The following is a 26,760-nucleotide window of genomic DNA, read 5'->3' on the forward strand; positions in this document are numbered from 1 at the left end:
CAGAGAACCAACAAATGCAACGTCAAGAGGGAATATTAACAGATAGCTATTGTGAGACGTTGGCTCAAAAAATACCAAGACAGCCCAGAAAAATCCCCATAGTATTTGACCTTTTATGCAGCTGCACAGAAAAAAGTAAACAAGCAATTACATTTTTTCAGATGTCTAGTTACAAGTATCAAGAAGCAAAGTTTGTCACTGTTTACAAAGCTACTCCAAACTAGATGGTTCTCCCGTATTTGGAATGACACCTACTGTCACAGAGTATATACATTTCCATAACAAAAAGCCTTTAGCCATTAGCTGCCACTCAGAAAGAGATTCCTTCCAGAGCTAGGAATCAGACACAAAAGCAATACAGTTGATAAGAATCATTACATACAGCGACAATGGGTATGTAACAGGTGTTTGGACAAGGTTTTTTTATCTCCCTGAAAACTGGTTTAAAAGATGAAATTCACAACCTATTCCAGGTCAGTATATTCTCATAACAGAAACGTTTGTGCATCTTTTCCAGTGAAACAACTGTGGTGCACCCACTCATCCTTTGGTGAGCCCTTCCCTCATTACTGAAAATCCCCAGACAACTACTTCAGGGGACTAATTTGAAAAAATAAGCAAGAGAGGCTAACAACAAACAGTCTGACAGCTACTGATATCCTCAAGACATCAAAGAATTCCTCAATAAGCACTTCCCAGAAACAGCAAGATAAGCACAACACCCACATAACCCTTCCAATTGTTCTCAAATCCCACTTCAATTGAAATAGCTATCATTTGTAATCAAACCTCTTCTTGTTACTGATGCAATTAAAACATTAAAAGGTGACTCAAACTCTAGATATCAAAAATCATAGAAACCTTGAAAAATCAGTTCAGAGGATGAATTACCTTGTTCACCTTAATAAGTGTCACTTGAAATACCCATTTGGTTAACAACTCTCTTTCCATCTCTGCCTAAACTTCAGTGACAGTATTTGACCTTCACTGCCACTTATCACACATTCAGACAAAGACATTACATCCAGTTACTTTCATGCCATGTATCAAGATTTACCTGGATGCATGCAATGAACGGTGGAAAGTATGACAGGCTCATGCTGAGGAAATTATTGAAGTTGTTCAGCAGCTTCTGGACAATAGCGTTTTTCTCAGAAGGGTTTTTAGATTTTTTTACCTCATGAAAAATTCCACTAAACAAACTGCTGAAAAGTTGCTTGGCAAATGTTGGATCTTTCTGTAAATTACAACAAAAGTGGTAAGGTCACTGAATTTTGCTGTGACACAGCAGGCTAATAAATAAAATTAAAAGACATGATCCACCCGGTATGTAATCCCTAGACACTCTTTGGGAGTGGACTATTTAGTCTGGCATGCATCTCACCTGTGCTGGGAATTACTGTACTACCCACTCATATCCCATTTTAATTCTTCTACTTAAAGAAACTCCAAGACAATGCAGTTTTCAGGCCAGTGTTAGTGGAGAGGGTGGAATTTACAATTTGCACATATTCACAACTCCCATTACAGGAACCAGACACCCAATATCACGTTAGGGACACCACAGTCCATGAAGTGAGTTTCAGAAAAAAAAAGAAGACAGCAATTGTGAGGAGACCTGGTCCTAAAAATTGAGGCAGCTAACAGAGAGACAGACTGTCTGTACAGACAGACAGTTTCATCTGAGACTTAACAGCATTTTTTCAATCCAGAAACACTTTTGTGTGTGTAACATAACCCTATGCATCTTGATCTATCACGGGCCTGGAGTTTGGTCTAACTCTTTACCTAATGCTATTCAGAGAACTTGTGAGTGTGCTACTTCCACCCTTTACAGAGAGATAAGGGGCTACCAAAAGTAATGAAATACAAAGGTAGTCAGGAAGACTGTGACTTCCCAAAGACTGTAAAATGGGATTCAGTCTACTGTTCAATTCAGTCTATAGTTTCTACCACTCTCACGTAGGAAAAGGAATATTAGATCAGCTTTACTGAGCAGTCTGAGTCCAGCCTTAGTCACACTAAGTTCATTTGTATATTTACAAGTCTGTTACAGACATATACTAGATGAGAAATGGCTGTTTTGTTACTGTACAGTGAGATGTCCTTTGCAATAATGTCTGCAGAGACCACCATCGGTTTCTCAAGCAGCGGAACCTGCAGGAAATGGAAAACAGCTGATGTATCCATCCTCAACTGCTCAGGTGAGGCAAGCAACAAAGCCTCGTCTCTTAACACTGCACCAGCACAGGGGAAGGAGAAACACTCCCTCAAAACAGTGTCTTTAAATGTGTATCACAGTGGTTGACTGCAAAACTACAAATCAATTTTCAAAGTGGTTGCTCAGCTACATGACATTTTCCCCACAGGACCAGAAAACTTCACAAATGACCTGTGAAAAGCAGACAGACCTGGGCAAGGCCCTGCAGAGGGGCAATGAGGCTGCAGTATTCAATCTGGATGTCAGGAAGGTCTCCCACTCGGTAACTTCTGTACAAAGTAACCTGGGCATCATACTTCATCTTCAGCTCGGATTTCATCTCCTGAAATGCATTAATCATGTTAAAAAATAGTTAGGAAATGGCCTCAAGCTGTGCCAGGAGAGGTTTAAATTAGATATTATGAAAAATTTTTCACTGAAGGAGTGGTCAGGCATTAGAACAAGCCTCCCACAGAAGTGGTGGAAACACCATCATTGGAAGTGTTCAAAAGACAGGGGATTTTGTTAGTTGTGTTTTGGACTGCCATACAGAACACATTTACAGGTTCTCCCTTGTAGGGTGGGAGGAAATGGTAGCTTTAGCCTGCAAGTAAACATAAATGGGCTAAAATAGGTGTTTTGTGTGGTTCTTCCAGACATAAGTTCTATTTACACAGTTGTCTGCATCTGGAGGGTATTACAGGAGTGTCTCAAACTGGTAGCTCTCAATCCTGGGTTCCTTTGCTCTTGGGACTAAATGCTATCATTTTTTGACAATAATGTATGTTATTTTTAGCAATAGGAACCTCTGGAAAATTGCTACAATGCTTAAAAATACTTAGATTTATTGGAAGTACATAACACAACCAGGAAACCCACAAAGTAGTATGTTTCTGGCCTTGACAAACACTCAGCAAATGATTATTACTGACATTCCTCAGGTTAGAAGTTCAAACCAGTTCTGGTTAGTCCATCAGCTGTACCACATTTTTGAGTTCACCCTTGGATGCTGGATAATGTTCTCCAGCTATTTCTGCAGAATATTGTAGCTCCAAGGCTCCTAGTTTCCAGAATGACAACTGTAAAGGGCTTCCTTAGCTGCTAGGGACTCCATCACATAAAAACACTTCATGCACTTTAAGTGGTAGACTGGAAGTGTTATCATCCAGCTAGCTCTTCTCTCGCCCATGCTAAGTAACATAATTTAGCTTTAAGGCCATAAATAGCATTATTTCCAAATCAAACCTTCTAAAGCTCTTAAAGTAGCAACAAGTACCTTACACAAAGTTACCACGAGAGTTGAAGTACAAGACTTCAAATGACATCGAGACTTAAAGTTTTAAACCCATTTGGACTGACAAACCTGTTCTCTTTTCTGTTCAGCCAGACTTTTTCTGGCATAAATCAGACTGAGTTTGTCTTGGTCCTTCAAGAAACGTCTCCGCAGTCTTAGAATTTCCGCTCGTTCTTCTATACCTAGGGAACATATGATCATGTCCACAGCTTTTCATTTCCCAAGCACACTTCAGATTTAAGGCAAAAGCATCATATAAAAACAAACACCATCTTTGTATTTACTAGCTTACCAGCTAGTCTTTAAATTTCCTAGCAAACAACTCAGTGCAAGGCCTTTTAACAAGACAGCCAATGATGACAAATTAAGTTGCTCTTAGGAGAAGAGGTAATAAGCATTTATATAGAAACTTCAAGTGCATGGATGAGGTATAAAGATCTGTACTGGAAAAGACACTAAAACTCATGAACAAATATACCCCCTATGCCAGATTTATTTTAGACTCTCACAGGTATGCATGGCATTTGAACTATAGTCCAGAAAGTATATAACCCCCTACATAAAAGAGGTGCTAAAAGATATTCAAATATTGTGTAGTGAGAATATTGTACTGTATTTTTAAAGTTACAGTTACAGAACTGCCACTGGATCAACTCCTGCTCAGGACAGTCACAGGGAAAGGCCACACAGACTCAGTTCAGTCCACCTCCTAGAAAAGGAGAGTGAGCAAACAAAAACATACCACCGTAACTGGTATTTGCCTGGGTAGAAGACCAGGGAATAACTGAAAGGTAGACTGACCTCTCTATTTCTGTAGTTCTGCATGAACTACAGTTCACCTGTAACTGTCCTGAAACACCTCTCAGGTACTGAAAAGGTTGATCTTTACAGCTCTATGCCTGAACTCCTAATGTCATCCTTTTGGTCAAAATTTTAATGACAAAGTAGACAAGAGCTAAAGAGGGAGAAGGATCCTAAGTCACTTCAGAGCAGTACTGGTATTTTTCACTTACTGACTGGATGGATGAAGGAGCATTCTCAGAAAAAAGCAAGGACTTCTAATGACAGAAATGGTTTAGAAAACATGTTTAAAGAAATATCTTCTTTAAAGAGTTACATTTAAAACAGAAGGGACAGAACTGTCTGACATTCATGCTCTGAACATCTTAGGGAGAGGTAGGAATGCAGAGAGCATGCCAGTCAGTTCTTTCAATGAGCAACATGTAACTTTACAATTCCTAGCACAATCCTAGCTTTTTGTCACATGTTATGTATCATCACACACGCCTGGAAACAAAATCTCTCAAAGTGAACCTCAATTAGACTGTCTGAAAGATAATGGACTGCCAGCCAAATAACTGATAAAGGATGGTTTATAAAAGTGTACTAATTACATAGAAACTGCACAATAAGGCTTACAGACCTTTAGTTTTGCTGTCCACTTCATCTCCAGGCAAACCCAACCTTTTTTTCCCAAAATCTGGCCCCACTGGTTTAAAGGTTCCTTGTTTAAATTTTTCACTCCGTTTGCTAACCAACAGCATGGATGAAGACAAGGATTCAGAGGATGAAGGAACTGCATACTCTGCCAATGTGTCAATGCTACTTCCAGTTAGCCAATTAAAAGAACTTCTACCACCTGTAAAAAGAAATTGCAAAAAAGCTGTAACATACAGATAAATAAAGTGAAAACATCTACAAAGTAGGTATTTTTTCCCCTCCCAAAAATATAATTTCCTCATGTTGACAGGCACAACAGATTTTAAGCTGTTAGGTAAGACAGTGCTTCTTTTACATTAGGCAGAACATAAAATACGTATGAGACCAATAAAACCAGGATTTTTTTCTCATAACACACACAAAAAAGCCCTTGAAAACAAAATACTAAACATATTTATACTTCTACACTAGAACATCATATATAACAGAAATGACATCATTCCTACAGCAAACAAGAACATTTCAGAAGACACCGGTCTGGACTTACTGCCATGCTGTGTAGGTGTAAATTCATATTGCCTTTGGGTAGCCCTCACTTGCCCACCAACTGACCCAGAAGGAGAAAGGGATCTTTCTTGTGACAAATTCCTGTGGATGCTCTGAGAAGCCTGAGTTTCCACAAACATTGGTGTGAGCACAGTACTTCGGTAACGCCAGCTGGAATCAACTACAAAGTCCTACAAACAAAGAAAGATTTTAAGTAGAACAATAAGGATGGAGGCTTTCTGCATTTCTTCATTGAGTAGGACAGCAGAAACTACAGTCCAGAAACCAAAACACCCTCCCAGGTATAGGGGCAGAACTTGACTATATATAAGAAACAAACAAAAAAAGCCCCCAACAAACCACAAACATGTAGAAGCTCTCCACAGCTCAGTAAAGAAAGCTCACTAATTTAGACTGGTCAGCTGAGGACTGATTTACAGCTCTTGCACCAGTATTCCTGTTTCTTGACAGTATTTCTCCAGCTGATGGTGCTTCTCTCCACTACCCTTTTTTTCAGTATTTCAGTACTCTACAAATCAGCTATACTTGGTATAATTATTTTAATTAATTTTTTTTTAAAGAAACTAATACTATTGCCACCACAAAACCAGCAAATTTCTGACACTGTGCATAACTCACAACTGCTGCACCCATTAACTATGGAGCACAAAACACTTCGAAAAATCTCCTTCATTATGCCCTTCTTTTCTAAGTGGTAACTACATTAAGGAACAGAATTTGTCACATAGTTGCATACAGGACAGCACATTACAATTCACCTGAAATTTGCATTCAGATAGTGGATGCTCAAATATTTTTCTGGAATAATCCGGGCTCCTGCTAGTCATTTCAAGTAGAAAATTTGTGATTAGACTCAAGTACTGTGTTTCAATCTTGGTGGAATATAAAGAACTCAACAAGGACAGCATGCGATCAAGAGTATTTGTGGGCAACCTTGTCTCATGACTCCAAAAATTCCTAACAATTAATCTGCAAAGGCAAAGAATAAAGTTATTCTTGGTTATTTGCAAACATAAAGAAAAATACTTCTAAAAAAGTCAAGTTAAAAAGGAAAAAAACCCAAAAAACCACACCAACAAAAACCTCCAGAACAATAAGCTTTTAAAGCCTTCAACAAACACTTTAATGCCATTAATCTTCCACTGATTTACACTGAATTCCTCATTCATCTACCATGTTCTCTGCCTGATAGTAAAGGTTTACTCTGAACAAAATATTTCTGTCAAGTGTTTTCCTCTTGAGAAGTGCTATGTACGGATAAGCACCAAGATCTCCTCTTCTATCTTTTGCTCCTCCAAGAGAAATTTTAAAAATCCAACATTTAATCTACTGTTGTGTGTTTGTATAGGAGGGTCCTCCTTGTTCAAAAACTCTAGAACATTAATGCAGAATTAGGTTTAACATAGTGAAACAACCTCCCCACAGCTTAGAAGTTCGTTCAAATGCTCCACTTAGATTCGGTGTAAAACCATGGGACACAATTTTATAAACTGGAAGAAAAGGAAATGGTATTATCTCAGTGTTGCTCTTTTACACTGAAATACTCAAAAAACCTCTAAGGATCAACTCTTTTGCTATAAACAAAGTAAGAGAAATGTAGGTATTTTTATTTCAGACAGTTACCACAACGCTCTACTCACTGCAGTTCAGCATTCTCATCAATTAGTCCTTGAAGCAGCATTTCTTTTGCCACTTTGAGTATCTCCTGAGAATCTTCATCTGTTTGACTTTCTGGATCACTGTTGGTAGGAGAAAAATATCTATTAATGACTTCTCTCAAATAATCCATAGCAAAATAAGAGGATGAGGATGGTGAAACAAAAAGGAAGATTATGCCCTCTGATAAAAATCTCAACTTGGCATGACAACATAACATGAGGTCTTCCTTGCCAAAAATGCCTTGTGGAGATCCACTACTTATCAAAGAAATAATCTAATAAGCTAAATAATACATTAGGTATTTATTACGATGTTTGCATGGTTGAATCTGAAAAAACAGGCAGAGAATGCTTTTCACAAGTGATGCTGGAGTAAATATTGCCTGTACTTTTTCTTCACAGTAACTGTCCATTCAAACAGTTATCTTGGGAAAAAGCACATAAAACCCAACTAAGTTAAATAATTCAACAGCACCCCACTTGTCACGTGCCTGTTCCCTATTCTAAGGGGTCAAGCAGAAAGACCATCTTTATACTACCAGACTGAAGGGATCCAGATCACGCCCACGTGCCTTAATGTATCTTCTACCTAAAAGCAAATTTCTTTAATGTATAATTTTCACTAGTTACAAATTCCAGCAACAAGAAAAAAAGCTGGAACATCAAAGTTAAGACCTCTTATGCCATCCTGCTGTGGTGATGCAATGCCCTAGTTCTGGTCCAAGTATTTATCCCTTACTGGAAGTGATAAAATTGCCACCAAAGGCCAGAGCCAGTTACGCAAATCACAGACTCTATTATTCTGACAACTGGAAAAATCCCTCACCAAGCGACAAGAAGTTGGAAGACTCTTACAAACACTTTCACTCTGCCTGTGCAGGGAACACACACCTGTAATTATCGTAAATCCACATCAGGATATCATACATGCGCTGTCGACATATGACAGAAGGGTGAGAAATGAACCCTGTAACTCCAGGCAGAAGTTCTTTAAGTTCTAGTGGTTTTAATTTAGACAGCATCTTGTACACGATATCCAAACAAACCCTTTGTCTTTCATCATCCCTAAAAGAAGAGGGAAAAAAAACCCCAGTTACATTGCTTTTCTCATCACTGCTACACACAGAACCAGAAGATCAGTTTATGTTTTATCAACAGTATTTGGTCTTGCATAAAGGGCTTTAGGTAAATACTTTTGGATTCAACCTAAGAGTAAGAATACAAGTAAACTAATACAGACCTCAGAAATTGACATCCCACTGGTGTTTCACCCTAAGGCTATTTTAGGGGCTTTTGTCTGTTTTTCACAGAGAGCTAACCATCTTAACTCCCAGATTACATTAGCTCAAATTAGGAGAGCAATGACCAAAAAGTGAAGGTGAGTTATAAATTCTTCTGAATGTAAAAATGTATGTTATCAAGAAACTTAACTATCCATCATAATCAATCACTTGACTACTTACCTATGATTCATGATCTGGATAAAGTCTTTACTCTTTAACTGCAAGTGGAGATCAGGAACTTCTTCTGCCCGGCACATTATTACTTCCAGACAATAGGTTTTCATCACACCATGAAGTTTGGGTATCAAAAAGAATACTGCATTCATAAACCTTAATTTAGCCAGAAGCCCACAAAGAAAAGCAAGTTATTCTCTATTATTCCTCTAGATTTACAGTCAACACATCACATAAATCATCACACACCTGTCAGCAAGAGGTGGAAAATTCTTAACAACTTTATTCAAGCACTGAATAAACTTATCATGTTGGGTGTTCTGATGATGTTTTAATTGTTTTATGACACAATCATAAACTGGATCTTCAAGTATCTGAAAATGAGAAAGACAGACAAGGATACCCATGAAACTCATAACCACCTTAATGACACACTGTTTTGCTGCTATGCTGTTTGATTCTAGTGCAATTCACTAGGCAAGATCCATCCAACTCATCTTAACATTCATGGTGCTTCATGGGTCCTGTACACATCTGCCTGGCTGAAACACATGACTGCTGCTTGAAAAACACATTTTTGAGCTTCCTTTGACTGGTTTGGAACCAACACCTTAATTTTGTAGTACAAGTTGCTTAGTGTGCTTATGCAAATATTAAGCAGCTTCTCATTCAGTACAGAAATTTCCAATCAATGAATGTAAAAAACCAAGACATTTTTAGTAAAAAGGTGAAAAACAACCAGCAACCTGCAACTAACATCAAAGAAATAAGCCTTGTTGAGGATAAAATTTAGACCACCTTTTCTCATTTATTCAAAACACTGCTTATAATGGAACTCGGAATACTGAGAAAGACTCACGAAGATTTATGAAATATGCTCTACAAACAGTGAAAGAACAACCAGAATGCAATTAAGTGGGAAAAGAAGTAAGGATATAAGGAGAGAAGGAAGAATAAACTACAAGGTCAGGCTAATACTCTACTTAGCCAACAACTTGGTATTTTTGTCTTGAATAGCAGTTATAGAATTATATTTAGGGGGAACACATGATCCTGGCTGCATTTTGTCCTCCTTTTCTCTTACACAATCCAACATGCATTTGTCATTAGATTAGGGATCTTTGAGTGTACATTGCTGTCTGTTGTATCTAGAACCTGTCCATGACATTTTTTTGTGCATGAATTTCCCTAATTTCTCTTTGACCCTGCTGATCTATTTATCCCTAGAACCTCTTCTGGCACCAGACTACAGAAGTTCACTAACCATTGTGTGAAGAAGTACTTCTAGCATGTGTCTCAAACTGACTTCTGTGATCATCAAGCACAATCCCCTAGTTCTAGTATTGTAGGATTTGGTGAGTAACAGTTTTGCATTCATCTTATCCCTTACCTATAAAAAAACTGGATTCAGATACAGTTATTCAAAAGGTAGCTCCAAACCTCCCAACTTGCCTTTTTTTCCCCTCTTAAAAACCCCCCAATTTTAAAACATACTGCGCTAGTATTGCTGGCTGGCAAAAGCTGAACAAAGCCTCAGAAAGAGATCATTCACTGACAGATCCAAAAGAGTAAGGAAAAAATTCTGCACTTAGTCTGCCCTCAAATTCTTTTCCTGTTGAGTTAGTAGTTTAAATCTTTAATTAATCTGTTGGATAAAGACTGTTGAGTTTTAGATACATCCATTTTTGGATATGAATTGAGTAGTCATACAGACGAATATAAAATTAAGACAGGAATGGTCAAACACAAAATACAGTTCACTTACATTTTCTCTCTCAGCAATGTATTGAAGAGCAAGTCCCAACACTTCTGCTGCAGCTGCGTAAACTTCTTTATACTTTAGTAAGCCCATGTTGCTGGTCAAAGCTTGAAAATACCTAGCACAAAAGATAGACCTGCTGCAAGCCACTACTCCAGCACACAAATTTAAACTGAAGCAAAACAATAATCTGAGCTGCCTAAAGTAATAGTGACTGCTTTCAGAAGAGCTGACAGCACAACATGGATTTTCCACTTGCACTGCCTCAAATCCCTGCTTTAGCAATTCCTGACTCCAATAATGTCCACAAAACTGCAACCCTGGGGCCCACCGTAAAAAAGAGTACATTCTTCTAGATATTTTCCAAAATAAATGTGGTCTGCAATTTGTAGCTAGGAAAGTATTACATCTGCCAGATGATAACAAAGGGATGATGGGAGGGACAAGGGATTCCAAAGAACAAGCTCCCATACATCGTGCTGACAAATTAAACTTGCTCTCTTTGGCTTAAGATTTTTTCAAGATCATTCACAAAAAATCTGCATTTCTCACCTGACACGATCTATTTCACATTTTGGGTCAAAGGGTGGCATATTGTTAGCAAGAACAATTCCCAGCAGCTGAATTCCCACTGAATTGTCCTTTGTATCAGGGTCTCCACCAGAAAACTTTTCAAATATTAAACTGTTGGATAAAAACACAAAAGCAGTGATAGACATTAAAATCCCAAAACAGACGCACCCTAAATCACTCACTGCCTGTGTATACAGGGATATATATGCACGTGTACAACCCACCAAAGGGATACTGTCAGAAAGCAGTAAATATTTAGCTTTAATGAAGAAGTTTTTGCAAAGAAACCCACCCCAAAACAACTAAAAAGAGATTGTAACCCCACACAAATGCTTGACGAGTTCTGGAGCATGGCAGATAGCAGAAGTCTTACTAAGAAGGCACCAATATTCAATGACAATATCCAAAACTTCAAATAAAAAACCATCTTTGTAGAGATTACTACTGCTTTTAGTTGCTACTGTCATAATCCTTTACATATTTTCCCATCTCTCTCCTTGTTGCTTTTCAAATTAATCTACAGTCTTTGGAGAGTTTGATTCTGAAGTTCTACTGTCCACTTGAGGGACAAAAAGTTTACTATAGCAGCTGAATTTACCTTCCCATGTCCTTTGATACCCTTCACTTATATTTTTGAAATACTGATAAAAGAAAGCAGTTTTCCAAATGTTTACCTGTAAGGTATGGAGAGACACTTCTTCCAACACTCTATAACTGTCTTTATGATTTCCAGATTGTGTCTGAACACAGCTTTTTTTGGGTGAAAGGCATTTTTCATCAAGAATTCAAGCAATCTGTTAGCTAAAATCTCATCCTTAATATTCCCCTACAAAGACCAGGAGCAAAAATAACCATAGTGACTCCGAGAAGATGTATTTTACGAAACCAAGTAAGTAATCAAGTTATGTTTGAAGTTAATATGTAAAAGAATTGTAAAATGTAAAAGTGGACTGATGCATAAAATTATTTAAGAGCATAAAAACAAACTCAGTCATTCTTTACCAAACAGCCACAATAATAATAAAAATGAATTTCACATTTCCTTACTTTGGGAGTGGCTACACTTGTCCAGGAAAGGATTGTAACTACTATTTCCACTACCATGTAATGAATCCCTTCACCTCCATTATTTCCAGAAACAACAAGTTGCAGCAATGGACCAAGCCAGTGCTTCGCATAAGGCCGGAATACCTACAGAGAATCAATGATAAAGTACAAATTACCCAAGTATTCAGCAACCTGCTGTTCAATAAACATTACAGGTAAGACTGCTAGACCAACCTCTTTAGCACTTTTGCTCAACCTTCGAGGCAACAACCATAAAAAATTTAAAATAAAAAGTATCCATAACTACACTTCTCACTTTTGCTTAGAGACCTTTAACCACAGAAAGTTAATTATTTCACCAGGGCACAGATAGTACGGCTCTCACATAGAAAATCTGTCTGTAGAGGATTTGAAAGAGTATGCCATTCATCTATCCTTCCATTTCAGACAGCTTTACTAAGAAAGTAGCATTAAATGGGTATAAAGTTTCTTGAAATATTTCTGAAATTCAGCATTTTTGGATTTGGAATATTCCAGACAGAACCACTATACTTTAAAATAATTGTATGAAATAGCTTGAGAATGTTTTACCCAAGAATGTGAGCTGGAAAACGTTTCTTCTCAAGCAAAGACATGTTATGCCATCTTAGTACCTTTCTGCAACAAATTTAACTCAAAGTGTTTCTATAAGACTCATCTGTGACCATTAATAAAACACTGTATTTGCTGTGAAGATGGAAAGTATAATCAGCCACACCTTTTGCATAAGTATCAATGAATACATTACTTGTGGTTTCCAGAAGACACATATGGTGGACACCCTCTACTTATAGAAGTAGAGTATGGGAGAAAAAGTATTAATAATACATTCAAAATACTTGTACTATCTGGAATTTTGGGCCATAAATGCACTCCCTTTTATCACAGCAAACTACTCAATTTGAATGCCCCCAAGGTCTCAGCTGATGAAATATTTTACCCTGCAAGAGTTACACAGTTTATATTATGAAAAAAAATTACTCACATCCTCAGTATTAACAATAAGTTTTGCTATGAAGAGGCGAATATTTAATGGTACTGATGGGTTTTCTAATTTGCCATGAAGAAATTTCATCCAAAGAGGAAGAGCTACTGGAACTGTTCCCTGAAATTTAGATGAGATGAGAAAAAGTCAAATCACTTCTTGCACCAAACAGGCTTACCAAGCCAAAAAGCCCCAAGCTCAAACCACACAGGTTTCACCATAATATAGCCAAAAAAATGAAAAAATGAAAGGATTCAATCATGACTCTCTTTTCTTGGTAGCGTTAATGGAAAAATGCCAACTTTTTAGCTAATACTGGCCTCCTCCACTTTGGGTGTGATCTGGTTCCTCTGCATATGTTTAATCAGAGTGGTCATAGAAGCCATACATTCATGTTGGTTGAATTCATCCATTTCCAGTTCCATCTCATCGTTTAAAACCTTGTATTCTGTGGGCTCCTTAATTAAAAAAAAAAAAAAAGCGTTACTATGATTAATAACAACACTGCATTTTATTTTAAATCCCAATCATGCCATGAGTCATCCTGATCTTATCTGTGCTTAGATTTCACTACACACTTGGTGTGTGCAACAGGGAATACATCAAACGTATTGTTCAAACAGACACCTCCCAAATGCACGCAGCAGATCTGCACGTCCTTTACCTTTTGTGCCGACAGATGCCAACTTTATGTTACTCTGACTTTACTACCTGCCAGGACAGGTGTGGCAAATGCTGAAAGCAGAGGAGGAGTTAAGCTGAACCTCACAGAAATGATTTCATTTCATAGCTCAAAGAATGCGTTAACACATGAGGGAAAGCTCTACTTCATTGGATGTGTTGTTTCACATTGACTAGCATCTGCAGCAGCTCTTTTCAGGGACACAGAGTTAATCACAAAAGAAAATTGTTTAGTTAGAAATTACAAAATTACTAGGCAAACCAGAAGCGTATTTTCTATCTTGCTTAACTTCCCTGCAGCTAAAACACCTCCTCGCTCCAAAACATGGAAACAGTTTATCTTCACCAATGTTAACAGTTATTTTGACAGATTGTGTCTTCAGTGTCTATGATACTTTTACAAGCTGTCTGTTTCACACCAGGTATCTTATTCTATCAGCATTAGGGCTAGTGAGACATCTTTTGATTGCAGAAGGAACACAACTTCAAGTCTTCAAAGAACAGCATTTAATATCTCCCAAAAGCAACAGTTAAATACAAGCTGCCACAACAGAAAAGCAAAAACAATTGTTTGATTATTTATTCCATGCAAATGATACAGCCAGTTCTGTCACAGACCAAAAGAGGGCAACGATGAAACCTGATGGCTAACAGCAAAACACAACCATCAGAGGATGTGCCTGAGTGCAGTCACAAGCCATCATTTTACAACTCAGGCTGGACTTCACTCACACTGCTCAGCTTTAGAAACCCAACAGGGCATTGTTTTTCTCCAGCTGTAGACACTGGAGAGAAGAACTAAGAAAAGTGACTGACAGAAAACAGCTCAAGTCCCCTCCATCATCTTCTGGAGAAACTCATTCTCAATCAGGTAGCACAAATACAGAAGACTAGAAATTTCTCTTTCTCAACCCCAATAAATGCATGCAATTGCTCAAAAGCATAAAACTTGTCTTTCTCACAGCCCATAAGTCATTAAATTACCTTTCTCCTGAAACGAGTGCTGCTAGCTGTGACATCTTGGGAACTATAAGAAAAACCTTGGACTCCAGTAGAAAAATCAAACTGACTCATTTCTTCACTCAAACTGCTATCCATCATGTATGATGAAGAAGCTAAATACTTGGGCTCATCTAAACAGGAGAGAAGAACAGTCCATTAATCAAGGTAATTACAAGCTTTTACTGCCCACTAAAACTTGAGGGTAGGTGGGAATTGATTGTTAGATGAAATACATTGAATGCTTTTATTTGTTCCTGCTACTGTAGAAGCCAACTAAGAACACATCAAGAAACACTGTAAGAAAGGTAAGAAAGCATTTCTTTCATTGCCATAAATAAACTTTCATACCCTGGCTGCTATTCCCTGCATCCCTGGCCTCCTTCCTAATAGCAATGTACCGCTTCTTCCTTTCCAGAGGCACCTAAACAGCAAGAAATAAAGTTCTAATTACTTAATTTTAAAAAATAGTTAATTAGTTAAAAAAAAAAATTACAGTTTATTTACACTTATTTATTTACTGGGATACAAAAAAAAAGATCAAAACCATTTAACATGAATGGAAATCTCATGTTGTAAATGATTATTTAGTGCTAAATGAAAACAACAGAATTTTTTATTCCTACAGCTGTTCACTGTCAAAATAAATACACTAAAAAGTATGTTAAAAGTATACACACTGCAGGTCCGTTACAAATTTCAGGTCTGGATTTCTCTCAGAAAAATGTATTTTAAATCATTAGAGGAATACTCCATTTTTTGTATCCGCTACAGAACCCTCTTTCTCCATATGTGAGAACTGACCTGGTCTTCAGTAACTACACTGTTAACTCATACCCTTTTTTTACTTGGAAATACTAAAGGCCAGAAATTTCACTCACCTCAATTTCAACAGGAAATGTATACTGACGCTTCAGGTCTATCAAATTTTCAAAAATCAGCAAGTTCTGCAAACCGAAGCATGTTTGGAAATAGCAAAATTATAATGCTGCACACAATAACAATTGCTTTGAATGTATTTCTTCTTTAAGGAAATTCAACAGATCAATGTACAACATAGGAAGTATGGCATGTTTTCTCTTCTACATCAGTACTCTAAGAAGAATTTTGCTATTTAACTACTCAAGAATTCACGGCACATAATATACTCTGTAAAAAGGTCTCTCTTATTCAAGTACATTCCAAGCCTTGGAGAACTTAAACAATAGGGGCTTTTTCCTCATATTTTAGAAAATCAATTGGGAGTGGAAGGAAAACAGTATTACTACTTCACTCACTCCCAAACAGTTGGTAAAACTGTCATCAGCTACCACTCCTTCTATTGCCTCACTGGGTAGTTTGTTAGTATAATTGCATGTCATTCAGGTTTCATTCTTTGATTTATTGCAATCAGGTAACATCACTTTGTGTCTCATGCTCTGGAAGCCTTCTAACAGCAACAAAAGCTTCTCACCTTTTCTGATTTTTCTGAAAAAAGAAAGCCTTGATAAAATTTACTTTCAGTAAAGACACAACTGATGACAGCAATAGCACAATTATATGCTGCACAGTGATACTGTCTCCTCTTCTCCAGCAGTTGACTCTCTCCTGCCATATTTTCTGTAAATGCATCGTAGCATGACCTTGAAATACAAACAGGCAAGAAAACACCATTAGAAGTCTTTTATTAAGCAGTACAAGAAGAGTTCCAATCAGAGACCAGTGAATCAACAGAATTTCAAGGGAGCAGTATCCGATTAAATCACCTCAGACTTGTTCAAGTATTGGAAATGGAACCATTCAGCAACGACAAAGAAAACTTCCCCAACTATTTACACAGGAGTCCTTAATGTCAGGAATATGATGACAGGTAATGTTCAGGTAAGATGAATACATGTTTTGATGCATACATAAATTTCTCTCATGGTCCTTTGCCAAGAATTATGAATGGACACGCATGCTAAGGTATTTTATGGATTAGCTGAAGAAAACCAGTTTAGATGTGATTTTTAAAGGTCTTTGGCAGAAAGCCATTTATAGGTCTGCAAATCATAGCCAAGAAATTCTTTGAAGTCCTCATAGGACATAGTATTGTAAAACAAAAATTAAAACAAAACAAAGCAAACAGCAATTCAGGCATCTTCTGGTTTTCTCTGAATATTAAACAAACTAAACAATACTAATTAACATACATATCTAGTACTTATCTTTTGTCCCCCTTTGCAGTGATGATTAAGCCAAACTACTCCTACTGGGTGTGCTGCTGTATTATGAATTGTAAATGAAAATCCATCCTGTCTTCTCATCAATCATATCAGTATCAGTTTTACAACACAGAACCATACTCCACATGAAAGTGTGAGTATGCTGAAACTGAAGTTGTGAAAACACAAATTAAAGGCCAAGAATCATACTGAAGAGGTGAAATAAATGCACAGGCTTAACAAATTAAAAAAAGAAAAGGACAAAAGCAGGGGCAAAAGTTATCCTGACATAGGACTGTAAGTTTACACTGCAGATCATGCTATCAATGCAAACTCAATATTGTGTATTTCATTTAAAATCAAACGTTATGTAAGAGATGACATTTACCCTTGAATAAATCCATCTTCTGCTTCATATGGCCTACTTAAAAAAAGCAAATCTGGCCAAAACCTAACGAGAAACATAAAGTAATAAAATAAACAATAGTCTTACTTTATTAATGTCTTGGTAAGTTCATTTCCTTCTACACTCATGGAGCCACAGTAAGCTTGGTTAATTTTAGAGTCCTTGGAGTAAACTTCCTCTTTTGAAAGTCGCACATACATCACTTCTAGCAGCTTGTAATACCCCATTTTCTTGGTGACTTGTTTATCAAAAGTATATTCATGGGACTGGAAACAAATAAGCAAAATTTGGATCTTGTCCTTTCTAAATGGTTCCACAGTTACTTTAAGGTTCTCTTAGACAGCCTTTAGCTTACTTCTACCTTCTAAAAGAGGAAAGAGCTGACAATAATAAAAGACTGACAGACTTTGAGTTCCTGTGTAGTACAGTTATTAAAACTGTGTTGACCCATGTTTGTCTGGTGAGCTGTGTTAACTACAATTGACCTAAATTATTATAAGGATACTGGAGGAAAATAAGCAGAGTACCAAGTGACAGCTCAGCTTCACAACACATGTAAGCAAAACTCACACCTGTCACTATCCTTGGTATCATTCAATTCATGAGTTTCTTTCTGCACCTCATTTTGGTACCAACATTTACAGCAACAGGAACATGGTGGGGGTGACCCTACATAAATCTTAGTTTTAGCATTTTGTTTCAATAACTATTACTAAACACGGGTCATTTCAGCATCTTGCTCGTCCTACTGCCTTTGAACATCTGCACCAGAAAAACCATGGGAGTGAAGAACTATAGCAAGAGCAGAGACCTCCACTGGCAACAAGATCATTGCACACAACTGTATTCTTAAATTGGAAGACAGCCTGTAAATAGAGAAAGGAAGAACTGTGCTCCTAATCCCTTGCAGAAGTATCTTTGCAATGATTACAGATGTATTTCTTTCTCTAAAAGTAATGTACCTAATTTCAGAGCTTTCATTATAGAGGTTGAAAACCTCTCCAAAAATGTAGTAACAGGCTACAATTTTATACAGCTTTTATATTTCGAGGTTAAAATGGGTTTTTGCTTTTGACAGAACTTCAGACCCCTTTAGATATATATAGCTAACATTCCAACTTCAATTTTTATACACAATAGATATGCAAACATGCATTAACTCCAAAGGAAGAGTGTGTTGGGGAATAAAGAAAAGCTTATCAATATAAAGAAAAGCTTATCAATAACAATCAAATTATATAACTGGCACATGCTTCTGTTCCAGGATACAGAAAACTAGAAAGGAAACCCGTTTTATCAGTGTTTCATTCGAAGTTAAGCAAAATGTACATACCAACATCAACATTTTATTAGACCTTCCCTAACCCTAAAAAAAATAATTTAAAAAAAGTAATTCATACCTTTGTAAACCTAGAATTAAGTGTATCCATAGCCTCTACTATAATCTTGCCAAAGAATTCTCTCAGTGCATCCAAGCTGCAGTGCCACAGGAGAGTGAGGAGGGACCGATCCACAAATGCTTGACGAGCAGTATTTGAAAGAAGTTCTTCATTTCGGAACATTTTGTGAACAGTGTCCAACAGTATCACTTGTTTGTCAGTGGTGCTCCTAAACAAGATGGAAATCTCAAGATGAAAACTCTTTTACCAGACTTCACTTAAAATCTCAAATCCTTAGGACTTTTAAATTTTTTACTGTCTGCATTCATACCCTCTTGGATTATCCTACAAGACATGCAAGATCAGGTTGAACCACCAAGTATTACGCACCTCTCAAAAAAACCCACCTCAGCTTCTTAGGCTGCAAGAGATGGCAAACTTGTTTGTGTATCTTTAATAATTTAATCCTAAAGCAAACATTAACTTTCTCAGGTCCTTTTCACTGAGAAACCTAAAAAAAATATATATATTATCTGGAACATGTGAAGGATGTTGGCAAACCAAAGGAAAAAAAAGAGCTGTGGCTATCAAGCATTCCACTACCAGATGATCTGTTGTTCTGAATAATTTTACTAAAGCTAAAGATTCAAAAATGGGATTTGGGCATAAGGTAAATGACTTTTTCAGGAAATAACATGCTCCACAATTGTGGAGCCCATCAAAACCAGAATGTTGGTTTTGGAAGAGATACTGAATACCTCTTCTGTGGACAGAGCATGTTTGAGTCTACAATTTAACACCCTGGAAATATTCAAGTAAGTAAGTGCATTGTTGTAGTTTCGAAGGGGTCAAACAAATGAACTCTCTGTCAATTTAAGTACTATCAACTTAAGTGATCATATAGGGATAGCAAATATATAACAAACAAGTACTATTGTCAACTGGATTCTCTCAGAACAAGCTTATTTACAGAAGGCTTTCCAAATTTGCACAGGCACTGGACGCGTAATCTGGAAACTGGTGCCACTTGTTCACACTTCGGAAATACTTTGAAAATGTGAAGACAAAAGCACAACCTGAATTAAAACTATTATGCAAAACTTTATAGTGTAAATCATCACTCTTATAAGGACAATAAAATACAAGAAGCACATTTGCTTCAGCAAAAATTCAGTGAGAACAAGCACAAAATCCAGTGGACTAAACCAACCTTCTGGAAATTCTTTTGAAGCTGGCTTGAAATAAATCCTCCATGAAATGTCTGTGATCCCTACAGAGGATTTCTGTCATCAGTTGCAACAACATTGGACTCTGAGACAACTCTAACGCATCTAAAAACTGAAGAAGAAGCAACATGTAACATGAAGAGCAACACTGGATCAGATCACTTCCATCTAATGATTAATACTGATCAGAAGCAGATGCACAGAAGTGTGTGCTTATTTAACGTGCTTCTGTAGATTCAATTTCTGGATAAAGACGTAACCCAGAAACAGGCAAACTGATCCCCTCATGTAAGCTCAGAAAATATCTCTTTAATTCCAGATCCTCTGAAACATTGTTTCTAGACACAGTTCACTTCGGCTTCTAATTATGTTTTGTTAAAAATACTGACCTTCTTAGTGCAGTCTACATAGTTATTGTGCTTCAAAGTTCCTTTGGGAAACTCATCAGACCTCATGGGAAAATTGAAAGCTACAAGTTGATCCAGAGCATTCTTAAGGTCACTAAGCTTTTCTCCTGTCAAATTAGTGAAGAACGGGAGAATTATCACTGCTTGGCCCTGAAGAAAAAAAATAAACAAACATTAAAAAGATACAGTTTCACACTAAAAAATAAGTTATTCCCTAACTATGGAGCCAGGTGAACAGGACCACAAAACAGCAGCAGTGTCTGTTTTCACCGATTCAATGGCTCAGTGTACTAATAAAAATATGTTATGTAGCTGCTCATCTTTTCAGATACTGGTTCAGAGAACAGCCTTTAACTGTCAGGTCACTGCTGAGTGAGAGTTAAAAGCTAATTAATATCTCATGGCTGACATGGCTATGAATAATATCTCATTGCTCTTTTAAGCAACCATTCAATCTCGTACAAGTCACTGATTTAATGCATCATCTTGCAGCCAATGCAAAATCCCGAACTTTATTTATTTTGAATGCATAGGAAAGTACAAAACTCTGTCTAATTAAAGGCAGGCTGACTGAGAAGTAACTATGCAAAACGTTCATAAGTATAAAATTTTTTATTATTCTAGTCCAACCTTTATGCTCCAGCATCTTTCATAACTCACACTTCCACTCTGCAGTACTTTATCTCCCTCTCCTGCCCAAGCTGCACATAGCAGCTACTCCATTAGTACTGGTCTCACACTTGCAGACACAGACATTCAATCTCGACAAATACTCATAATATGAGCTGTAGGAATTGCCACTCCTTGCTAAAAGCCTGATTAGCTGTCATTTCTCCAGTGAACACCTGGGAGTTCAAGACAACTTGCAACTGATGGTAATTCTTCTTCCTAACAATTACATTCCTTTCTTTTGATCAAGGGAGAAAAAAAGAGCACCTTAAACCAAGACATGACATCTGTGATAGTGTCTTCTGTCTGAAGAACAAAAAGGATGATTTACAGGTTTTAGGATGTTGAACAGAAGAATAAAAACCCGTAAGTCTGTGATAAAAATTAAGCCAAATAACAGAGAATTCCATGAACAACTAACATTCTAACCTGGGGAGGGTAGGGAAGCTGAAGAAGTGAGCAATTTACCTTAAGATTTAAGCCTAAATTCTGATCAATAAGTAGACTGGTATAGGTATTAAAAACAGCTGTAAATGCTTCATGATTGGTATTGAAAGAAACTGAAGAGTCTATCTGGAAAGACAAAAGAAATAAAAAAGTTAGTTTGGGTTTTTTTTAACTAGTCAAAGAGATTTGTATTAAGGAATAATCAAAAGCCCTTGAGCTAGATTTATTTATTTCCAAAACCACACTGAATTAACAGAAACCACATACAGAGTAATTTTGGTTTTAAAAGAAGAACTAGAAAAGCTCCTACACAGTATAAACAAAATCATAATGTTGGATATTTTTCAATTCAAAAAAATATTAAGTTCCTTCTGAAAGCCGAATTTCCTACTGGTCAGTTCACTGCCAGCTAATACAGCAATACAGTTCACATTCTGTGTCCCAACACATACCTGTAAAACAATTCAAATTTAAAATAATTAAATTATAAAAAATAAAAATTCTGCTCAACAGTTGATCTTTGAGCATCTTTGTGGACAACTACTTTTACAAGTTCCCACAAAAATCCCAAAAGGATAAGTAGATAATTATGTTTTCAAAATAAGGGGAAAAAAAACCAGACCAAAATCTCAATGTCACAAAAATTAAGTGTTTAAAATAAAGATAATTCTGCAGTCTGTTAATATGGGTAGAACTCCTCCACTGTGACTTTCTGGATGCCAACATGACAAAGAATGTTATCAGAGGCTGCTCAGAGTTCACTCTCTCTACTTCTACCAATTCTCCAAAAGGAAAAGAGGCAGCTAAACAAGAACAATTAAATGAGAACAATTAAAAAAAAAAAAAAAGGTGGTAGGGGGAAGAAGAGCAGTATCTAGTAATTTCCACCTGTCCCAAATTTTTTTGTCCTTTGCTAATAAAAACTCAGATTCTAACATTGTCCAACTTTTCCCTTTTTTCCCCAAACATAAAACATTTGACTTAAACAGCATTTCTTGAAAATAAGATGCAATCCCTACATAACTAGAAAGGTTACCTGAATTTTATAAAGCAGTGCATACCTGCAGAACTTTAGCCAGCAGGGTCAAGACTGCCATTTTGCTCTCAGCAGATGAACCTTTGGCCCACCAGCTGTCCAGTTTCTCCCAGTTTCTCAGCACAGCTGTCACCAGTTTTGCTCCTTGCTGCTTGCGCACAGCACGGTCCCTAAAACTCTGATCTAACATGCCATTCAAAATGCTCCCAACCTGGAAGGAAAAGCAACAGGTAAGATTCTTGCATCCCAAATGAAAGGGTGATAGGATCACTTCAGTGGTATGGGCAGTCATAAAAAAGAAGAATCACAAAGCAATGCTAGATTTAAATCTCAAAAGGATGCAGAAGAAAGGTCTCTGCAGGAAATTAAAAGCACACCCTTCTCAAAAGAAAAGGCACCTCTCCAATTTATTCCTGTTTCAGAGAGCAGTGCAGCAATTAGTTCCGATACCTTTTGTGTATATATGGAGAAATAAATGATAATCCAGAATAAAGATCAATACTTGGTAATTTTAGTAAATGCAAAGTTGAAAAATAGCACATATGCTAACTTATTCACATCCATTTTGAAAAGAAAAACAACCCTTGCATAGCAGGTATGAACTAAGTATGCTTGAAATCTCTTTTCTTCAAAAACTGTTAGTCACTATCATCAATCAGATAGACTTAAAAGAGTTAATGTATTATGGCATGCTCCACACCGGAAACACTAGATAATCATCACCAGAAAGAGCCTTTTAAAACATACACATTCCTCTACAGTCTAACTGAACAATTTTTAGTATGACCAAAAATGATGCTGCAAGTGTTTTAAACTACTACTTGGATGCAGCACATCTAAGCATAACATTTGGGATTATAAAAGAGCCAATTATTTTAAAAGGATGATTCTACTTTGCTGAGCATCTTTTAAATCAAAAGGAAAAGCAGGCTTTCCATCTGTCTTTTTGACCCTTCTGTTATCAGAAGCAGTGAAGGAAGGCTTCTCAGATCAAAGCTTCCTTCATGGCACTGAGTTCTATAAGTGCAGTAGACAAACAGGAAGAAGCCTGTTGAGCCAAACAAGCAGTGCTGAGACTGAGTACATGACAAAGTATTTATTTCAGCTCAGGAGGGTTGTGTGTGTGTATGTCTTTCTTTTTAATACTCTGATCTAGCTCTACCCTGGTCCTGTGGACTAAATGCCCATTAGTAGCTGGAATTTGTTTTTCAGTTTAGTTTTATCCAAAACAAATCCAAGCCACATGCTCTGGGACCATTCTGCAATGAAAATCAAAGCACAGTAAATGGGTCCCTCCTTTGAAAGGACATTTTTCATCTGAAATACTATGCAAAGACATCCTGAAATACATAGATTTCAGGATAGGTAATACGTAAGCACTTGCCACTCAGTTTGATGTGAGATCGTGGAGTAATGCCAGTTTGCCACAGATCATGAAGGTAGTGCCAGTAGGTCAAGACAAAAAAACCCCAAAAGCCAAACCAAAAACTATCAATGCATTGCTGTCTGAAATTCAACCCAATTCACTTTTTTCCCCACTACACACCCTATCTCTAACAAAAATACAATTGTTACTTCTAACATTCCCTTTTGACTTTGTCCTTTTAAAGAGTAAGTCTAAAACATTCCCTTTTGACTTTGTCCTTTTAAAGAGTAAGTCCAATACCATTTGAGGATTGCTGACAGATGATTCCATAAGTGGGACTATCACATCCAGGTTTTCCAGCAGCTGTTGATTGATGGTTTCTGAGAACAGGCTGTAGAAATACTGTCCATGAGAGAAATTCATCAGGTGGTTCTGGGATGCTCCTGATAGTGGCACAGATAACACTACTGTGTTCAACAGCAGACTTACTAGCTCCTCACACTGTGAAAATTAAGGTATAGAGACAAGAGTTATCTCAAGGACATTACATTTCACTTAAAAATTTCTTAGAAAAGCACACGATTTTTTTTTTAAAGCTATCATCCCAAACATATTTATTTTGTTTATTTTATTTTGAGTATTGAAACTGGAGAACCATGTCCTACCTGCTCATCAATAGCAAAGGCCAGCTGCAGAAGCCTATCAGCTAATTGCTTACTGCTGATGTCTAATGATGGAAGGGATATCCTTTCACCCCCAGGTGCAATGCCTTTATAAACAACTGAAAGAAGCTTGGAGCCAACTAAATGAGGCCCTTCATCCTATGGAAACCACAAAAGAAGTGACAATCAATAAAAGCTGAAAAAAGGCATTCCAATCCATCTGTATAGTTAATTAAAACACCTGAACTGCCAATCATTTCCTTATAAAGCAATGCAAATACAGCATGACAAGACACCTTTCTAACTCGGGGATAACATTTTAAATGAGACAACCCTATTGTGCACAAAGTTCAGAACAAACTAACAGTAATTTGAAAATCTTCCCAATATTCTGATCCTCCTCCACCTTCTCAGGTTTACTTGACTACAGAAGTAAAATGAACAGCTAAGTCAGGATGGGTGGGACACAAATGGTAAACCATGTGGCTCCTTGATTATCACTATACTGCAATCAGAGATCTAGATTTGGTTGATATAGAGGATGGATAGCACACAGAAATGAAATATTTTGTTACTTGTTAGTTTTGCTCAGCCTTGTTAAGCCTGATTCACAAGTTCTCAGTCTTTGTGGCTGTTGCATAACCTGATTTCCTTCAATTACCCAAAGCAGAGATTTACTACAATCAGAAACTTAGTAGAAGGAATTTGAGTAATTTAGCCTACATCCTCACACTTCAGAGCTCTTTATCCTGTTTTCCTGCAATTCAGACCCACTATGTTGCTTCTGATCAGACAGGACATATTCCTTTCCTAATTTCCCTCATCACTTTGAATGGTCTCTGTGTAAAAGCTGTTAAAAAAATGCCTCCTTTATAGGATAGCTAATCCTGATTTTTGAGCTTTCAGTCTTGTGAAGCTCACTGAAAGGAAGCTTGAGAATCTACATTCTGATTTCCAGAGTCTGGAGCCAACCAGAGAAAGGCTAATATAATTTTAAAGGTTGTTCAAGCTTTTTGTGCTACTAAGATTTGTAGAATAACCATAAAACATTTATTTTTGATCCCATTCAACACTAGCTTTTCACTGTTGATCTCATTTTAAACAACTTCATCTGATCTGTTCTCTCTTTATATCATGGTTTTTTACACAGGAAAAGCTCTTTACAATATACAAATGTTCACTATTATTTTCTGTATTAACAATTACCTGACCATGAAGAACGGAATGAAGCAGGCCAGATTTCTGGAGCTGCTTGCAGGCAGCAAGGACAGCACTAAACCTAACTTGATCAAAACGTGCCTCTGAATTAAAGAGATCAACAGAATAAAGGTCCTCAAGGCTAGAGAGGAAAGAGAAGCAATAATGTTACATTAGTGCATCCACAGACAACATTATTTACTTTCCATTTCTCACAGTGAGTGTTTGTTCTGGACTCATGCTTACCAGAAAGCCCCTACTTACCTCTGTGGTGTGATTCTTTTTTTTATGCACAGTTTCAAAGATTCCTGATAGGGAGATCTCATCAGAGCTTTCATGAGTCTTACTGAGATATCTGGGAGGTTTTTCATGACTTGCACATCAGCTGTGTTAAAGCCTACATGTGATGGATCACACACTGTCATCACCACAAGCTCTATGAAGCTTGCATTTAGCAGTTTCTTCTCAAGCAGCTGGAAGGAAAAAAACCATAAAATAAAAACTTGAAAAATTAATTTAGATTTCTCTATTTAATTCTTCATAACTTACCATTAATCCTATCTAAAATGAAAACAAACATGAAACAGTACCTATTCTCACTGACTTTCCCTATTGAAATGTCTGACTTTCAATCATTTATGCTAATGCACAGAAATGAGGTATCTATAGAAATAGACATAGGATATATGCTATCCCATCAAACTGCAAGTAAGACCTTTTAAACCACATAGGCCTGTTTCAGTCCTGACTATACACCTGTAAATCCTGATGTACACCTCTGTACACACTATCAGAGAGATTTGCTGAAGAGACAATCACAGTCTCAGAACTAAACTTGGCAGTGTAAATTTCCTAAGAGACTCAGAAGTACTACACTTTATATAGTTAAATATGGTTTATATTGCATCAAATACAGACACCAATAGAGGGACAAATAGAGAAAGTGAAATAGAGGAACCTGAATATCTATACTGAATTCAAGAAAGGCAGATTGTGTTAATTCTTTCTGCCTTTTAAGCAGCTACCACCTCCACACATTTAATGCCATCAGGAATCATACAGGAACTAATCATTGCAAGTACT

At 37.0% G+C, this 26,760-nt stretch overlaps 1 protein-coding gene across 1 annotated transcript in view; it reads right to left on the reverse strand.

Moving 5' to 3' along the window:
- PRKDC (protein kinase, DNA-activated, catalytic polypeptide) overlaps positions 1-26,760 on the reverse strand; it is an 82,619-nt gene that overhangs the window by 26,921 nt on the left and 28,938 nt on the right. Inside the window, exons 33-62 of the mRNA XM_017727399.1 lie at positions 25,942-26,150; positions 25,687-25,819; positions 24,484-24,639; positions 24,119-24,319; positions 22,478-22,663; positions 21,438-21,542; positions 20,283-20,450; positions 19,878-20,005; positions 18,689-18,896; positions 17,376-17,554; positions 16,153-16,321; positions 15,581-15,646; positions 15,051-15,123; positions 14,685-14,833; positions 13,340-13,477; positions 13,020-13,139; positions 11,996-12,139; positions 11,623-11,774; positions 10,928-11,059; positions 10,382-10,493; positions 8,866-8,990; positions 8,623-8,772; positions 8,051-8,224; positions 7,142-7,240; positions 6,260-6,470; positions 5,482-5,671; positions 4,918-5,133; positions 3,564-3,676; positions 2,412-2,543; positions 1,058-1,237 (exon numbers count right to left, since the gene is read on the reverse strand). Of these exons, the coding sequence (XP_017582888.1) occupies positions 1,058-1,237; positions 2,412-2,543; positions 3,564-3,676; positions 4,918-5,133; positions 5,482-5,671; positions 6,260-6,470; positions 7,142-7,240; positions 8,051-8,224; positions 8,623-8,772; positions 8,866-8,990; positions 10,382-10,493; positions 10,928-11,059; positions 11,623-11,774; positions 11,996-12,139; positions 13,020-13,139; positions 13,340-13,477; positions 14,685-14,833; positions 15,051-15,123; positions 15,581-15,646; positions 16,153-16,321; positions 17,376-17,554; positions 18,689-18,896; positions 19,878-20,005; positions 20,283-20,450; positions 21,438-21,542; positions 22,478-22,663; positions 24,119-24,319; positions 24,484-24,639; positions 25,687-25,819; positions 25,942-26,150 (4,518 nt within the window). The remainder of the gene's footprint in view (positions 1-1,057; positions 1,238-2,411; positions 2,544-3,563; positions 3,677-4,917; positions 5,134-5,481; positions 5,672-6,259; positions 6,471-7,141; positions 7,241-8,050; positions 8,225-8,622; positions 8,773-8,865; positions 8,991-10,381; positions 10,494-10,927; positions 11,060-11,622; positions 11,775-11,995; positions 12,140-13,019; positions 13,140-13,339; positions 13,478-14,684; positions 14,834-15,050; positions 15,124-15,580; positions 15,647-16,152; positions 16,322-17,375; positions 17,555-18,688; positions 18,897-19,877; positions 20,006-20,282; positions 20,451-21,437; positions 21,543-22,477; positions 22,664-24,118; positions 24,320-24,483; positions 24,640-25,686; positions 25,820-25,941; positions 26,151-26,760) is intronic.

This window comes from Corvus brachyrhynchos, unplaced genomic scaffold, assembly GCF_000691975.1.
Source record: "Corvus brachyrhynchos isolate BGI_N302 unplaced genomic scaffold, ASM69197v1 scaffold60, whole genome shotgun sequence".
NCBI classification, from domain to species: Eukaryota; Metazoa; Chordata; class Aves; order Passeriformes; family Corvidae; genus Corvus; species Corvus brachyrhynchos.